We start from the raw sequence: 16,297 nt of genomic DNA on the forward strand, positions 1-16,297 counted from the left end.
TTGCCATAGTTCGCTAAAAATTACTGCATTTACATTTGTGTCCTTATGTTCACAATATAGAAAGTAGGGTAAGGACAAAAAAAAAGACTGGTCCCCACATTCAGTCACTTTTGATCATTTTGGCAGGAATTTAACTAGTACGCTACTGCAGGCTGGTCTAGGGACATACAATCAGTGCCGTCTTTTTGTTTGCGACTTCTCTGCTTCAAGTACCGTAAAAGTACAGTGTTGCTTTGCGCAAGGGAGCACATTCAAAAGCCGAAGCTGGAACCGACACAACAATTTCCCCTTGATGTTACATTAATTTTTGGTTTGTTTTCTTTTCAAACGCCTTCATTATCAGACAGATTTCTGGGAAAGGCAATACAACAAATACTCTCTTGGAAAACGGTGTTGATGGTATTTGCCAAATCCGGTTTCTGCATGCATAGGACCCCAAAACCGAAGCTAATTAAGAGATTTGTGTGTGCTTGGAAATGCATTAATCATGAATTTTTGCAATATTGCGATTAAGCCCAATTAACCGTGTACTCAACGGTGGGTGGGGGTACAATTTGACAGACTTGAAGACAACACTCTTTAGCTGTTTTTAATGAAGACGTGATGATACAGTACACACGACACACGATGATTATGCACCATATATTGTACAGTACTCGTATGAGTGGCATTCTATTATTACCACACCCTCACCCACACAGACTTGAATTCCCGTTGTCCCCTGTCAGACCACATTCAATTTAAAGCATAAATAATGACATAACAGTCCTATCTCGCTCCCTTCTTTAAATACGTCCCTATTGGCGGAGCTGCTGCATGAGCTACAGTGTATTGTGCGTCGTTCATCGGTAAGTCAGCGGAACAAGATGTGATTGCCGAGGTGTTGTGGCAGTTGCATCATGCTCCAGAGGAACGGTCCCCCGGTCGTAATCCCCGCTGGCCCTGGTGATCACCGGGCCATCGGCTGATTGCGGTGCCGCGGCCGCCGCCTCCCCACGAAAGCTCAGCTCCTCTTTCATCTCTCCCCGCATGACGCAAACACAGCAGCGAGTGGCTATCTGCGACATCTTCCCTTTTCCACAGGTGCTAGCAGTGCAACAAAACACACAGACACACACACATAAGCAAGAAATGAGCAGACACGACACCTCTCCCGAGTTGAGGACGCACAGTAATTATGGCACAGCTTGCCGTTTTAATTAAAGAATGTCATTAAATATTAACCCAACGAAAAATGATAAGAAAACACACTAAAGTACTTAGGCAGGACATGAGTTTTGAATTAACACCAGCACTCCCACATCTATCTTCAGTATTTATGGTCCAGTGGTCATTATCCTTCCTGTCTCATACAGTCATACTGAGTGAGTCGAGCTGGTGCATCACGCCCGGCTGTCTTTTATTGTTTGTGTCATAAAGCGAGCGCTGACACGGGCAGCCCGTATTGTCCGTGTCAACACACTCTTTAGCGGGAAACGCGACTCTACCGAGCAAATATCAAAAGGCTTTGACAGAGATCAGGCCCGCAAAATAAAGCTCAGCAGGAAGGGCTCATCACTGATGTTTCTTCAAAAAATAAGAATAAAAAAATAGGACCGATAGCGACAGCTTCGATATGAGCCGTTGTGTTGTGGAGTAGTTTTGTCTGCCAGCCGGAGCCTGACTCGCAGGCTCTGTCACGACAATTCCACGCTATACAATGTCATTGAAATAATTAAAATTTTTCCTCTGCTTCAGAAGAAGCCAATTGATAATAGGGGCCGCATCAAAGTCCAACTGTGAACCACAGCTTTTACGCCAGAAAACAAAGAAGATGAACAAACTTAAGATGCCACAATAACGGCTCTCTTTTTTTGATTACAAAAAACAAAGGAGTGTCTATGCTGGCTACTGTTTTGGGGTCTGTTGGTCAGAGGATACATAGCAAAAGGGAGAAACACTCCTGAAGACATTATAGCAGTCAGAACACCTCACATTTGTCTCACTTTCAAACATAATATATATATGGTGGGTTAATGCTTTTTGTACACAACTTTGAATATTTATTGAGTTGAAATGTATTTTTTTAAGACAAATATAGTGATGGTGAAAATGCATGAACAACCTAAAACCACGTAAAAAAAAACAAAAAACCCGGTGAGGCTGAAATGCCAGCTTTTATGTCCATCAGTTATTCCTTCCTCTGGTCTTCAGAATGCAGACAGGAACAAGTGTGCGGGTAAAAAGGGTGGTACAAGATCCATTCATTCCTCTCTCATCTAAGCCCAAAACCCGTTATCCACACTGCTTATAGGCCTTTGAACTGCAAAAACATCCTCCTCCACCTAAAACAGGGAACGCTATTATTAAAATACCAGGAATTCCTGGAAACCTCTGTAGACAATTGCTCATAATGGCATTTGGTCTTCTGGAGCTCAAACTGCATGCCAATGGTCTGATGACTATTGTTTCTAGTGATATTGTACCATTATTGTGCTATACATTCCAATCAATGGATTAAATTAACCCCATACGATGATAATGGTTTATGTTAAGAAAACAGATAGCTGCCTTAATTATTTAAATGTATTTTCTTTTGAGAAGGAAGAAGATCCACATATCCTGAGAAAGGACAAAAAATCAGGAAATTTAAGAAATACGGTGATGGCTGTCTCTCGTTTACCTACTTTAGTATAAGTCACAGGGGTGTCTCTCTCTTGTATAAGGCGGCACTGGTAGGACCCTCAAACTGCAGCTTGATGGCCTGTTTTAAATTGAGTTGGGGATCTGTGGTTGTCATAGCAACCAGGGAGTCCTCTGGCAAGGCACTAGCAGGAGAGATTGGTGTATAATTGTAGCAGGGAGGTGACAGAATGCTCTTTTGAGGTCCAGCATTCCAAGTTTCTCCCTGGGCTGGGGTTTGGAGCTGGTAGGGATAGCCTAATGGGGGACTCTCTCTGTTTTTCACGACTCTCAAGGGGCAATCTTGGCCGGGCATTACCCCTAATGAAGCCATAACTGAGTTCCATTTGCCCCCTCCGTACTGCACCCTGTCAGCTTGAAACAGGTTGGAGTTTTGGGGTTTAAAATTGCTGGGATACTCAAGCCCAGAGGAGAAGCATTTTTGAGACTGTTCACTGTTGTGCACCATGGCGGTTACCGTGCAGACGGTGGGCGGAGGGCTGTCCTTGGTCTGCCTACGGCCGCTCCTGTGTAGGCTGCCGCAGGCAGAGCTTCCTGGCGGGGGGAGGGTGGAGGGCCGGCTACGACTGCGTGGCAGTGAGTGCTGCTGGATCTGCTGTGTGAAACTCAGGCTGTCAGCTGGCACTGTCTGCACTGTAGCCAGGGAGTGGCAGGTGGAAGAGGTCTGCGAGCTCTGCATGGAATGGAAACGCTCAGCTGTAGAGCCTGGGGAGGATGGTGAAGACGTGGAGTTGGCAGCTGGTCCTCCAGATAGAGGGGTTCCTGAAGCACCACCTTCCCCTCCATTACTGCTGAAGGTGACAGAAGAGGAGTTCTTCATGTTGTTCTTCACAGGGGACAGGGGATTGGAGGGTGGTAGGAGGCCTGGGTATGGCTTGGCTCCATAGCTCTCTAAGAGCCGAACAATGGTAAAGTGGCCACACTTCCCTGCAACTTTTACTGGACTACGGCCATATTTGTCTATGTGGTCTGGGTTTGCACCCCTGTCCAGAAGGATGGCAACTATATTTGTGTTTTCTTCCTGGGCAGCAATACTTAGAGCTGTCGCCCCTTGTTGATGGCACGAAAGATCTACATTGATACCCTTGGCCATTAGTAAAAGTCTTCCCACTTCAACATGCCCTCTCCATGCTACAGAATGCAAGGGGGGCCTCCCTTCTGCATCCTGTGCATTGGGGTCAGCTCCATGCCGTAGAAGCAGCTCTGCTGCTTCAACACTTCCCTGCCAGGAGGCCACATGAAGGGCAGTTCGGCCCTCTGTGTCCCGGGACTCAAGGGGCACGCCTCCTTTTTCAATAAGTAGAGCTGCCATATTCAGATGACTTTCCAGTACCAGTAGGTAGAGAAGAGGCCGCCCCTCAGCATCCCGGACATCAGTATCTGTGCCTCGCCGCATAAGTAGTTCTGCCACTTCAGCATGGCCCTCCAGGAGGGCAGCACTAAGGGCTGAGTGACCGTCATAGGCCCGATGGTCAATAGGAGAACGTCTGTCCAACAAAAGCCTGACTGTGCTGCAGTGACCTTCCTGTGCTGCCAATATAAGTGGAGTACGTCCTTCGATATCCATCTCCCCCACCCTTGCCATGCTGCCATGCTCTGTTAAGGCTGCACACACAGCTCGGTGGCCCTCACAGGCAGCTGCATGCAGTGGTGTCCAGCCCAAGTCGTCCTTGTGGTTTTCGTCGAGGCCTCGGTCAAGCAGGGCCCGTACAACCTCCACACTCCCTCTTGCTGCTGCCAGGCTGAGTGCTGTCCTTCCTTCCCCATCAATGGCATCCACGGCTGCTCCCCAGAACAGAACACGCTCTACAGTCTTGATGTGACCCATGGATGCCGCTGCCAGCAGTGGAGTAACTGCAGCTGCAGCAGGGGCATTGGCATCAGGGCCGGCAGTCTCATCCACATCTGCCCCAGCTTCTAAAAGCAGTTCTACTATATCCTCATGGCCCTCATATGCTGCAAGAAGCAGAGGGGTCATTCCATCACGGTCTCTGTGTCCCGGATCTGCACCCCGCTCCAGTAAGAGACTGGCTACCTCCCCGTAACCTTTGATACCAGCAGCTGTAGGGACACAGAGGGCAGCCACTGACAGAGCAGTGCGCCTGTCACCATCAGCTAGATTAACTTCTGCATTGTAATCTAACAGGATCTCCACAGCCTCACGGTGACCCATGTAGGCAGCGGCAATAAGTGGAGTGCGGCCTTCGCGGTCAGCTTTGTCTCCCTGTGCCCCGTAGTCTAGCAGTGTAAGGAGGATCTCCTCATGACCCCCCCACGCTGCGGCCCTCAATGCAGTCCGGCCCTCGCTGTCACATCCATCAACATCTGCTCCTGCATCCAGTAAAAGACGTACTGCTTCACTGTGTCCTCCCCACGCGGCAGAACGTAATGCTGTCCAGCCCTCATTGTCTGCATGCTCCACCATCCTCACGCTCGTCTGCAGCTCCTGCTGTTTAGTCCAGTCAAGCAGTAAGGCCAGCAGCCTTATATGACCTTGCCTGGAAGCCAACGTTAGTGGTGTTTGACCCTGATGATCGCTGATTAGGGGGTCAGCTCCTCGGGCCAGGAGTAGGTTTGCTACATCTATGGAACCCACATGGGCTGCACTGGCTAGCAACGTCCGTCCATCTGTAGAGTTGATTTGATTCACGCACACACCACTGTCCAGCAACATTCTTACAGAGTCTTGTCTTTCTAATGCCTGTCGTACAATCGTCCCTGATCCCCCTAGACAATGCACTCCCAGATTTGGGCCTAAATCTGTAGAACAAGTTGGAGGAAAAATCCCACCTCTCATTAGGAGTTGAAGGACTTCTTGACTGACAAGAACAGGAGGTTGAGTAAAGACGGAATTACGGTCCCAAGAGGTGCAGCTTGGAACCCTAGGACTCAAGTTAGGATTAAGAGCCGGCACACCTGCCCATAGCATCCACAATGCCAATAGTGAAGAGTTGTCCTTGTGCACACCAGAGCTGACCAGATGGGTACCTAGCTGGCAAGTATCCTCTGTGTTCAGGTGGGGTCCCTGCAGTGTAAGAGCCATGGCCAGCATGCTATGACCCTCTGCAATGCTACACAGATACTTTTGTGTGCAGTATTTGACATCCATCAGCCACTCAGCAAAGCTGGCATGGAAAAGCAGTTTACTATCTCCAGGGCCATCAATCAGGATCGGGGAGAGGGTCTTTAGATTGCTTTGGAAGTCCTGGAAGCTGAGTGATGTGTCCTTGGTCCAGACTGCTGTGAAGAGCTGCCGATGAGTGAGGGGCCTGGGGGCAGCCAAGATTGCATTGAGGAGAGGCCTGACCTGCTGGAAGAGCCCACGGGGGAAGAGTCTTTGGCAGAGCCACAGGTAGAGGCCATTGAGCGTCCCCGGGATGTCCCGGATCTCCCGCAAGCCAACCAGGGAGGCCGCCACGCCATCCAGCACACGCTCTAGGAACAGGAAGCAGCCGCCACTCTTGATATGCAGCAGGTTCAGCATGTCTGCAGTCTCTGGGGTCAGCTGGCGGCGTAGTGGCCCCTCTTGGTCTAGCCTTCGGAGGATGTACTGCTGCACATCCCGCACTGGAGAAGGCTTACGCAAGTCATCCAGACACAGTTTACGAAAAGCTACAACAGGGAAAGAGAAATTGAAAAACATTCATGATACATTCAGTCGATCTATGCTACTGGAAAAAAATACCCAATAGATACGAGACTAAGCCTGGGTGTTAACAGGTTTGCGAAAAAGGATTTGTTTCTATGGTAACAGGTATGGCAAAAAAAATGTTTTTCGAACATAACATTTCATATTATTATCAGTAATCAACATTTCAATCCATCTTATTTGTTATTCATCTTGCGTGTTATCCATTATGTTATCTTATATTTGCATGACTTCAGTTCTTTGTGTGCGGGCTCAGATATTATCTGAGGCTTGCATACAGCAAGCATGACTCATACTATTATATATTTACTGGCATAACAAATACACTAGAATGCACCACATGTTTCTTGAGAAAATATAAATTATATGTGCGCTATTCTGAATTTCCAATGCTTTTTTCATGAAAAAATGATGCATATTTAAGACCACACCTGAAAACATCTTGCACACAACTTTATTCTGGCGGCGGACGGAGCACACTAGCAGCAGCCAGTCTGGCAGCAGGTTTTGGTGGCTTGCCAGGAGTTCGGCGATGGAGCTGCTCTTGCCCGGCGAGACTCCGTCGCCTGCCCCGTAGCTCCATTCAGAGTCCAGTGAATCCACCACCACCATCAGAGTCCGGCCCGGAGAGGGGAGATCCAGCAGGGGAACTAGCACTGCCCTGAGGATTCATATGGGAGAAGGAGAGAGAGAGAGAGAGTTGAACTAAAGTGGAGTGAAAAACAAAGAATGAAGCAGCCCAAGATAGTGAACAGGGAAATGAAATAAGACAGCAGAGACATATCTCCAGAGTCATCTCTCCCTTACTGCATCACATAGTTGAGTAAACCGTAGTATGTGAACAGGGACTTGAGATTATCTGTGCGATGAGTGGGGATCAAATTGTCAGTCTCTCCTTAAAATAGGACAAGTGTGGTCCATTTAAGTTGCCCAAGATATGCCAGTGTGCAGACAAGTGAGAAAGAGACTCCCTTTGAACAGCACACACAGTGACGTTCTGGGATGCCAGAATTTTCCTGCTCAGACCGGCAGACCAACCCAAGCCTCCCCGGCTCTATCAGCCTCCCACCCCCCCTGTGCTCTCTCCTTCGCTGCCCGGCCTCATCTCCTCAGGGCTGGGGAGTGAACCACTGTGATCCACTGATGACTCAGGTTGATGGAAGGTTTGGGATTTCCTGCTACGCCCTATAGGCACACACACACACACACACACACACACACACACACACACACACACACACACACACACACACACACACACACACACACACACACACACACACACACACACACACACACACACACACACACACACACACACAGCTTTCTGGATTGCACACGTTGCCCGGCAGAAAAGCTCCTACTGTGCTGACAGGCTATCATTCTTACTCATGACCAGAGCGAGGGCTGACTGGCTGCAAGGAAGCGCTGCAGAACTCCCTCACTTCTGCCCCTTAAAAAAAAACAAAAAAACCCAGAGGCTCCCAAAATATCTCCTCCGCTGACAGTTGTCAAGCCCCAATTTGTCCTTTCTGGTTTAAAGTTCATTAGTTGACTATGAATGTCTTCATGCCAAACTGATCATTTTTTCCAACTCCAGAATGTTTTTTAGTCAGCTCTTGGGTTGTCTCATGTAAAACTAAAGCTGTGGTTAATAATTTGTTACTTTTTTTTCACCTCTACGCCGGTAAATATAAAATAAAATAAAAAATACCTTGCATAGTATTTAGATATTTGAGATTAGATTACTGTAAAAATTGCCATATACTGTATACTCAGAATTTAGGAATTCTATGTTTGGTTTGACAATATGACATAAATAGTGAAAACAATATTATATTCCAGCATGTAGCATTTCAAATCAAGTTCCATAACCCACTTTTCCAGTTCATTGATCTTTGAATCTTTAAGACTTTTAAGACTTTTTTTTTTGGATAGAACGGGTTATGTGAACACAAATGCCAGTGTTCTATAATGAAATCATCTTGGCACGTCCTTGGACAGTATACTGTGCTTTTTTTGTTGAGGCTCAATGTTGTCTTCATCATGTGATTTCTACTTTTGAGAGTTTCCCTAATTTTACTCCCTGCTGACAATCTGACCAAAAGTAACACTTAAAGAAGGGTTTGTCTTTGTGCAAACATGAGATTCAGCTACTTAAAATGGAGTCTTCTTTTACAGAATCTCCTTAATGCTTTTTCCCCCCCTTTCGGCCAACACTGCAGAAACGCAGCCTTTTAAATGTCACTCCCAACATACACCAATGATGTCTCTGTTGTTTGCAATTTGTGCTGAATTCATTGCTTTTTTATATGTTTATAAAATAGCTTCATGACTTCACATGACTAGGGAAAATTCAAGGCATCTGAAGAATCAAGGAAGTGAGTTTATGTGGGTGTGTCTTCCTGACGGCTGATGAAAGCATTGTTTCTCCCCTGCCAGAGCCTTGCACGTCACCACTTGGAAGATGTTCTAAAGGAATTTAAACCGACTGGAAAGTGATCATCTGATGTTGCCACAGCATCGCTGTGGTTGATAGGCTGTAACACATTAAAAAAAACATCACTAAATATTACTTTACGTAAATCCCAAGCGCAAAGTAAAAATAGACACCTATATGAGAGCAAAGGAGAAATGTTGTTTCCATCACGCCCATAAATGTCCCAGACCTCCTATGGTGAGAAAAAGTCATAGCTTCTTGCAGTCATTCGTTTAGCCTGACTTGTACTTGTTGAGTGACAATGTCATGATGATAAGAAAAATGCAAATACCGAATCATCACCGGGCCAAATCGCACAGCAATAGACGCCTGTCACCGTAAGTAACCAGAGTTAATAATGGCTCTAATCTTTGCTATTGACAAGATGTGAGCTGAAACTTGGAGATTCTTCCAAAAAAAAAAAAAAAAAAAAGGCAAAGTCTCAAACCTAATTCAAGTTCATCCTGTGAAAAACAAAGAGCCATGGAGCCTCCTCTTTTCGTTTCTCAGACAAACTCTAAATAGATTCCGGGCAAATGTCACCAATGTAAAACAAAATTGGAGATACAGCGCAAACGGCACCGTGCACTAAATGTTGTTTTACAGGACATTGCTGAATCTACTTCATGCGGGTTTTGTTGGGGTTGAGAAAGGATTTATTGAACATGTCTGAAGAGGTCGTTTCGTCGTTTCATCACGGAAGCTACAACAATACAGCACGGTCCACCTAGCACTTGTGTCTTTGGCAGCGCTCCAAACATATCCATGTTATGGGCTTATCACACTTGTGTGTGCTTTAGTCATTTGGTGATAAAAATATGACTCTCCCTTCCTGGCCACACGCTCTGCACAGCGAGGAAGAGGATTAATGGGCCTCTAATTGCCCCATGAGGTTTTTTTCTGCTCCGTGTAGACCTCGTGGTCCCGACCATTGGACTTTTAAGCAATCTTTGACTAATTGGACATAATGTGCAGAGGTGTATATTACGACTGGACCCTCACAACTGGTTTTGGGGTTGCTAAGCATAAAAGAGACGTGTCCCACTGTGGTCACACACACACACACACACACACACACACACACACACACACACACACACACACACACACACACACACACACACACACACACACACACACACACACACACTTGTCAGACCCAAGACAAGTGGCCTCGTATTTCCAAAAAACGACCGCCAAGGCCGACCTGAATGGCTTTACAACAAGCAAAATGGAAAGCTTGTAAAAAAAAACACGAGTGCTGGAGCCATTGTTGACCGTGTTCCATGTAAAGCGGCGTTAATGACTCCTCGACTCCTCAGCAGCGGGCTACCAGCTGTTTTTGGAGCCAAAGAACCCGTGTACGAGCGCTTTCACCGCCGCTCCGAGCTCACATGTCATCTGTTTGTCAACGGCTGTTCGCGTCGCAGTGGCTTGCCCCGGAGCCTCTTTCTCACACTGGAGCTCTAAAGCACACACTGCCCCTGGCTAAGAGCCAGCGAGTGGGGAATGTGGAATCTATCTCTTGTGCTTCACACCAGAGAATAGCAAACACAAGGAGGAGAGCCCCGGGGGCTTGAACACATCGCAGAGTAAACAAGGCAGAAGGGAGCGAAGAAAAAAAGAAATAAAAATCTCCTTGTGAGAGAGGTGACCTCGCTGACCGGCACTGGGACGGCCGGCTGGAGTGGCTTTTTAGAGGCATTTCTTCACCCCTTTGTCCGCCCCCCTCCCTCACTGAAAGGATATTGTGTCGTAAATAGCATTGTAGCATTCATTCAAACTGGGGAACCATTGTAAGTGCACTGAATGGGCCGTATTATGACTGGAGAAATACATTAATATGGTAGCCAAGGGAAAAAGACAATCGCACTCCTTCTCCCGGAGGGGGGGGGGGGGGGGGGCGTCTCCGGCTCGCTTTGTTGGAATGATGGCTGCGCGGCTTCAAGGTGACAAACTCAGTGAAAAAAACGAATAACAGGGATGGTAAAAAAATCCAAGCAAAGTGAGGCCCACCTCTCCACACACCTGTAGGCAGCCAGGCAGTTATCAAAGGTGCGTGTGGAGCGTGGACACCAGCTGATGGCTCACATTGCACCTTGAAATCCACACACAGGAATTCAAAATGTACGTCAAGAATTGATTTGCTTGGCGAGGACGAAAGCACTGTACCGATGAAGGAGCGACGGACAAAAGAATACAAACCTTTTGAAAGTGTCATCGGGGTCCTTCTGGCAGTGGAGCGGCTCCAGCGTCGAGGACACGGAGGGGGCCGCTAGCATCTCCTTGTAGCCAGGAGGAAGGAGAGGTGAGGCCCTCAGCTGGTCCACCAGGCCCAGGACAAACCTCCAGAGCACCGTGCTTCGCTGGTCCTCCCGGTGGCAGAAGTGGGAGGCCAGGCAGCGGGGGGCCAGGGCGACCCCGTGGCCCGCGTCCGAGGTGGGGCACACCATCTCCGTGCACAGGGCGGTTTTCCCCGCGCCGGGGCCCCCGGTGACCAGGAGCCCCGGAGGCCGGCCGGGCACCGAGCGTGCTTCCAGGGAGCGCCGAAGCTTGTCCAGGGCCCATTCTCGGCAGTAGAAGCGTCGGCCCTGGAGCAGGCTGGGGCTGCTGGGGGAGGAACCGCAGCTACTCATCGGGCCCCTGCGATCAGACGTCCTGGCTGATACACACTGCAAGGCGCTCCTGGTCCCATAATTCACCTCCTCGCTTGAGATTTCACTTTTGCTTTTGATTTAGGCTGTGGCACTTTGTCTGCTTTGGGAAATGGCTGCCTTTTTCCCCCTCGGCCACACACACACACACACACACACACACACACACACGCACACACACACACACACACACTCACACTCACACTCACACTCTCACACAGACACACACACACACACTACTGTCAGGTCGTGAAAACAAGGTATGCGTCAGGCATACAACCTTCATCGGAGGATCTCCCAGGTAGTTTTGGTAGACAACCCCAGACCCCACCTCCCCTCGCCCCGGAGGGTGGTGAGGTAATGGTGAAAGGTTGTCAAGGGAGAGGGGTCAGGTAAAGGTTAAGTCCGTCCGCAGGAAGTTCATTCGTGGGACAAGTCATTCAGCAGCTCTTATCCCGTCCTTCCCACAGGTGCTTCCAATCAATCCGCTCCATCCAGCACCGCCTCGACTTCTAACCGACGGAGAGGAACACGGGCGGCGGAGAGGGAGTCAAGTCTCGCGGGTTGCAGCCACTCATCGCGCTCCTGGAGGTTTGGCGACGGAGCTGTCAAAAAGCCTGAAAGACAAAGAGAAACGAATGGAGTCGTTCCTTCTCTCACCGATACAACAAGGTCAATAATCACCACAGATCTTCCCCCTCCACTCCTGGTGGGCTGCCTACGTCTTTCAATTACTGCCACCGTCACTCTGACACCTTTCCCCCGTTCTGCCAAGCCTCCAATGGAATTCCCTTCTCTCTCTCTCTCTCTCTCTCGCTCTCTCTCGCTCTCTCTCTGGTTTTTCTTGTCTTTTTTCACTCCTCCCCCTAGTGTTTGCCGGCATGTCAGGACATGCACCGAGGAGAGGGAGCGAGCACTCGTATGCACTTGAGTAGTTCCAAAGGAGGCTCGGCGGAGGTTATATGGGGGTCAAAGTTCAACCACGGGGCCACGCTAAACCTCAATAACGAAGCACGAGAACAGAGATTTCAAACTGAGGTTTTCCCCTTTTTGCAGAGGCCGAATGGGGATTTTAGCGTCAAAATGTCAGGATTCATTCAGGTAAAACGTCTGATAGTGTTCTTCGATGAATGTGAATGACAGGCAGAGCTGCCGTCCCGACCGAGGACGCTCCGCTGTATATGACCCACCCTCCAGTGGGATTCAAGCTGATGGCTGTTGATGCAAACACGTCCTGGTTTTACAACAGGAAATACATTTTTATGGTGATTCGCATTGGATGGGTGGACTTTAAAGCCTGAGCGGGGAATTCAAGACTCAACGAGGCAAAAAACACCTTTGGGATTTCGGTATACACATATCATCCTACATGTACAAAATACAATTTTCAATTATTGTTATCATTAATATACTTTCCCTTGATTGGAGATCGAACTAAAAGCGTGTAACATTTAGAATGGCGCTTGATCCTTATTGTCACTGCGAGAAGGAAACGCCAGAATTCAAGGATTATGGATTTGCAGCTTAATGACACATTCATACAGTTCATACAGTTGGCTCATCAACAGTGACAGAAAGTCTTGACTCCTGAGAGTCCTGAGAATTTATTGTTTTTTGGGGTTTTTTTTGGCCTCTGGAAAACTCAGATTGGCTCTGAAATGACAAAGGCAGACATTAGTCGTTCATTATTTTGCGAAGATTGTACAGTAAGCACCGTAGAGGTCTGGTGGTCCAGTCTAGTTGGCGTTAAGACCGTACTGCAATTTCCTTTAGACTTTTACTGCTCTGATGAAGGTATTTTAATCACACCATCTCCTGGGGGTCATCTTAGTTCTCATATTAAACACCGTGAACCCAGTGGCCTGGATCATTACTTTGGCTGAGCTGAGGTACTGTAGTATACGGTTAGATCAGATCCTGTATCAATCTGTGTTGGATTCCAGAGCAGCCATCTAAATATGCCTCACATGGTTATTATTAAGCGGATGTGATCAACCCAAAACCAAAACCCTGTTGCTTTACGTAGAATGGAAACACGCAGAACCTCCAGCCTCCATGCTCAGTTTAAAAGAGCTGACAGAAGCATTTTATAGCTTTGTTTAATGGTGAAAAAGAAAGGCTGACTGTGCACGATCGAGTCGAGTCAAGATGCAGGACTTGAAAAGGAAAAGGAGAGAAAAAAAAAAAAAAAAAAAAAAAAAACACACACACAGGATGCGTTGGGGGAAAATTTTGTGCACGAGGCTCTGCAGGCCTGGCACCAAATGACTCCGGGACCCCTGTAAAAAAATAAAAAAGAACAAAAACCCAATGAGGCTCCCACAGGCATTTCGGTGGCTTCTGTGAGGAAGTTCTCACGGGGATGGCAGAATGCGCAGCATAGCGTGCATCATTAGCTAATTGAACAACGCCGTGAACAGTTCTGGTGAATTTAGTCGACGACAGCTTTGGGTCGTGTAATTCATCCGTGCATTGGAGATAACAACACCTCAGTGGCTGAGTTACTGTGCATGAGCAGCAGAGTTTTGCGTGCTGCAGAAGGCACACCGAGAGCAGGGGAAGAACCGATGCATTTGTTGAAAATGTTTAGATTGCTGGGTGGATGGATGAATAGGGGGCTTTTTCGCAGAATCTCGCTCTCGAAAACAAAGAAGAAAAAAAAAGACGGCGGCAACCAACGTTAATGAATGAAAACGGTTTAAAATCATTTACAACAAAAAAAAAATTAGAACAGGTCTACAAGCAGATGTCTACATTCTTGTAGTTCCTCTTGGCCTTTGCATGACCTCAGCAACCACCTGTCAATTACAGCTGTCTAAACAGGTACATCTAGGTCCAGGACGGAACCCACCTTGAGAACCAACACCTGATTGATGATTTACACTCATTCCACCAGGACACACACACAGAGACTCGCTGAGCACTTTTTTAAGAACACTATATTAATACCGGGTAAGGCCTCCCTGGCTCTCAAAACAGCCTCCATTCTTCTTGGCATGGATTCCACAAGGTGTTGGAAACATTCCTTTGAGATTCTGGTCCATGTTGACAGGATTGCATCACGCAATTCCTGCAGATTTGTCAGCTGCACAGTCACGCTGCAAATCTCCCGTTCTATCACTTCCCAAAGGCGTTCTGCTGGATTCAAATCAGGTGACTGGGAAGACCACTGAACACAACACTGAACTCATCATCATGTTCATGAAAGCGGTTGGAGTGGCTTTTGCTTTGTGACACGGTGCATCATCGTGCTGGAAGTAGCCGTTAGAAGATGGTAAATTGTGGCCAATGCTGGCAACAATACTCAAATGGGCTGTTGCACTCAAGCAAAGATTGATTGATATTAACGGGCCCAAAGTGAGCCAAGAAAAATATCCCCACACCATAACACCACCACTTGGCTCCATGGAATCATCCATTCAGCTATTTGTGTGCCTCAACAGAAATCGAGATTCAACAGACCAGGCTTTTCCAGTCTTGAAGTGGAACCTCACACGGTCTTCTGCTGTTGTAGCCCATCCGCCTCGGCGCTCCACGTCTTGTGGATTCTCAGATGTTTTTCTGCTCACCGGAAATGTACAGAGCGGTTATCTGAGCTACCGTAGCCTTTCTGTCCGCTCGAACCACTCTGGCCGTGCTCCGCTCTGACCTCTCTCATCAACAAGGCGTTTCCGTGCGCACAACTGCCGCTCACCGGATGTTTTCTGCATCGTTCTGAGTAATCTCTAGAGACAGTTGTGTGTGAAAACCCCAGGAGGTCAGCAGTTACGGAAGTACAGTAGTCAAACCAGCCCGTCTGGCACCAACAATCATGAAGTACTCAGTGAGTGCATATCACATGTTGCGTTTTCCAGTCAAAACGCAACATTTTTCAAGAGAGGACATCTCTATTTAGAGGAGTTATACACACACATAAACGTACAAACATACATACATACATCCACACACACACACACACACACACACACACACACACATACATACATACATACATACATACATCCACACACACACACACACACACATATATATATATATATACATACATACACACACACACACATATAAATAAATAAAAATCCACCTCGTCCACCATCATTCTACAGGTGCGCTCTCTGAGCCGCACCAAGCCACGCACGCACGGCCCGTGCACGTCGCTTAACTCGCCCAGTGCGTTATTTCCCATGTCGATATAAACAAGCTGCAGTAAAACAAAAATCTGGATTACGAACCTATATATTTCTACCATATATATAGATATATATATATTAAAAAAGAAAATACCAATTAATGAATGAATGAATGACTTGACTAATACACGTATTAATTGATAATTGTGTTATGAACTGACCTGAACCGTGAGGCGGACAAGGGGGGGGGGGGGGGAAGCGAAAGGGAAGCGGAGCGTCTGCCTTGTTCGTGTCATCTATCTGTACTGTAAACACGAACACGCTTTTTTCCCTTACCTGAGATCCGCGATCCGCCACCGCCGCCGGAGCAGACGTCGCTCAGCCGCGCCGTGCGTGTGAACCCGGCGCCCTTCCGTCGACACCGACGCGATCAGTAGAGCTCCGTGTCTTCATCGTGAAAGCGGAGTTTACGCCGATCCGTGGTTTCACTCCTTCGCCGGAGCGATCCCTCCCTCTCTCCCCAGCTCTCTTCCTGTGCATGCGCGCACACACACACGCACACGCACACACACACACACACACACGCGTACGCAGAAGCGTGCGTGCGTGAGTGTGTGCGCCCGTGTGTCTTTCTAGATAGGGTCTGCGCTTTCCTGTCCCCGGCCCACTGCCATAAAAAAGGATGTTGGAGTATTGTGTCTTA

At 47.8% G+C, this 16,297-nt stretch overlaps 1 protein-coding gene across 2 annotated transcripts; it reads right to left on the reverse strand.

Moving 5' to 3' along the window:
• Positions 1–714: 714 nt before the first annotated feature.
• ankrd50l (ankyrin repeat domain 50-like) lies at positions 715–16,067 on the reverse strand. Of its 2 annotated transcripts, XM_080018531.1 has the most exons (5): positions 15,931–16,067; positions 11,016–12,081; positions 6,763–6,992; positions 2,667–6,294; positions 715–1,086 (listed from the first exon to the last, which is right to left on the reverse strand). In XM_080018531.1, the coding sequence occupies exons 2-4, from the start codon at positions 11,444–11,446 to the stop codon at positions 2,678–2,680; spliced, it is 4,278 nt and encodes a 1,425-aa protein (XP_079874657.1). In that variant the 5' UTR covers positions 11,447–12,081; positions 15,931–16,067; the 3' UTR covers positions 715–1,086; positions 2,667–2,677. The 2 variants fall into 2 exon arrangements, with proteins under 2 accessions (XP_079874657.1, XP_079874656.1); XM_080018530.1 differs by having other exon boundaries at positions 715–6,294.
• Positions 16,068–16,297: the final 230 nt, after the last annotated feature.

The sequence above is a fragment of the Zeus faber genome (assembly GCF_960531495.2).
Source record: "Zeus faber genome assembly, chromosome: 18".
Classification (NCBI taxonomy): Eukaryota; Metazoa; Chordata; class Actinopteri; order Zeiformes; family Zeidae; genus Zeus; species Zeus faber.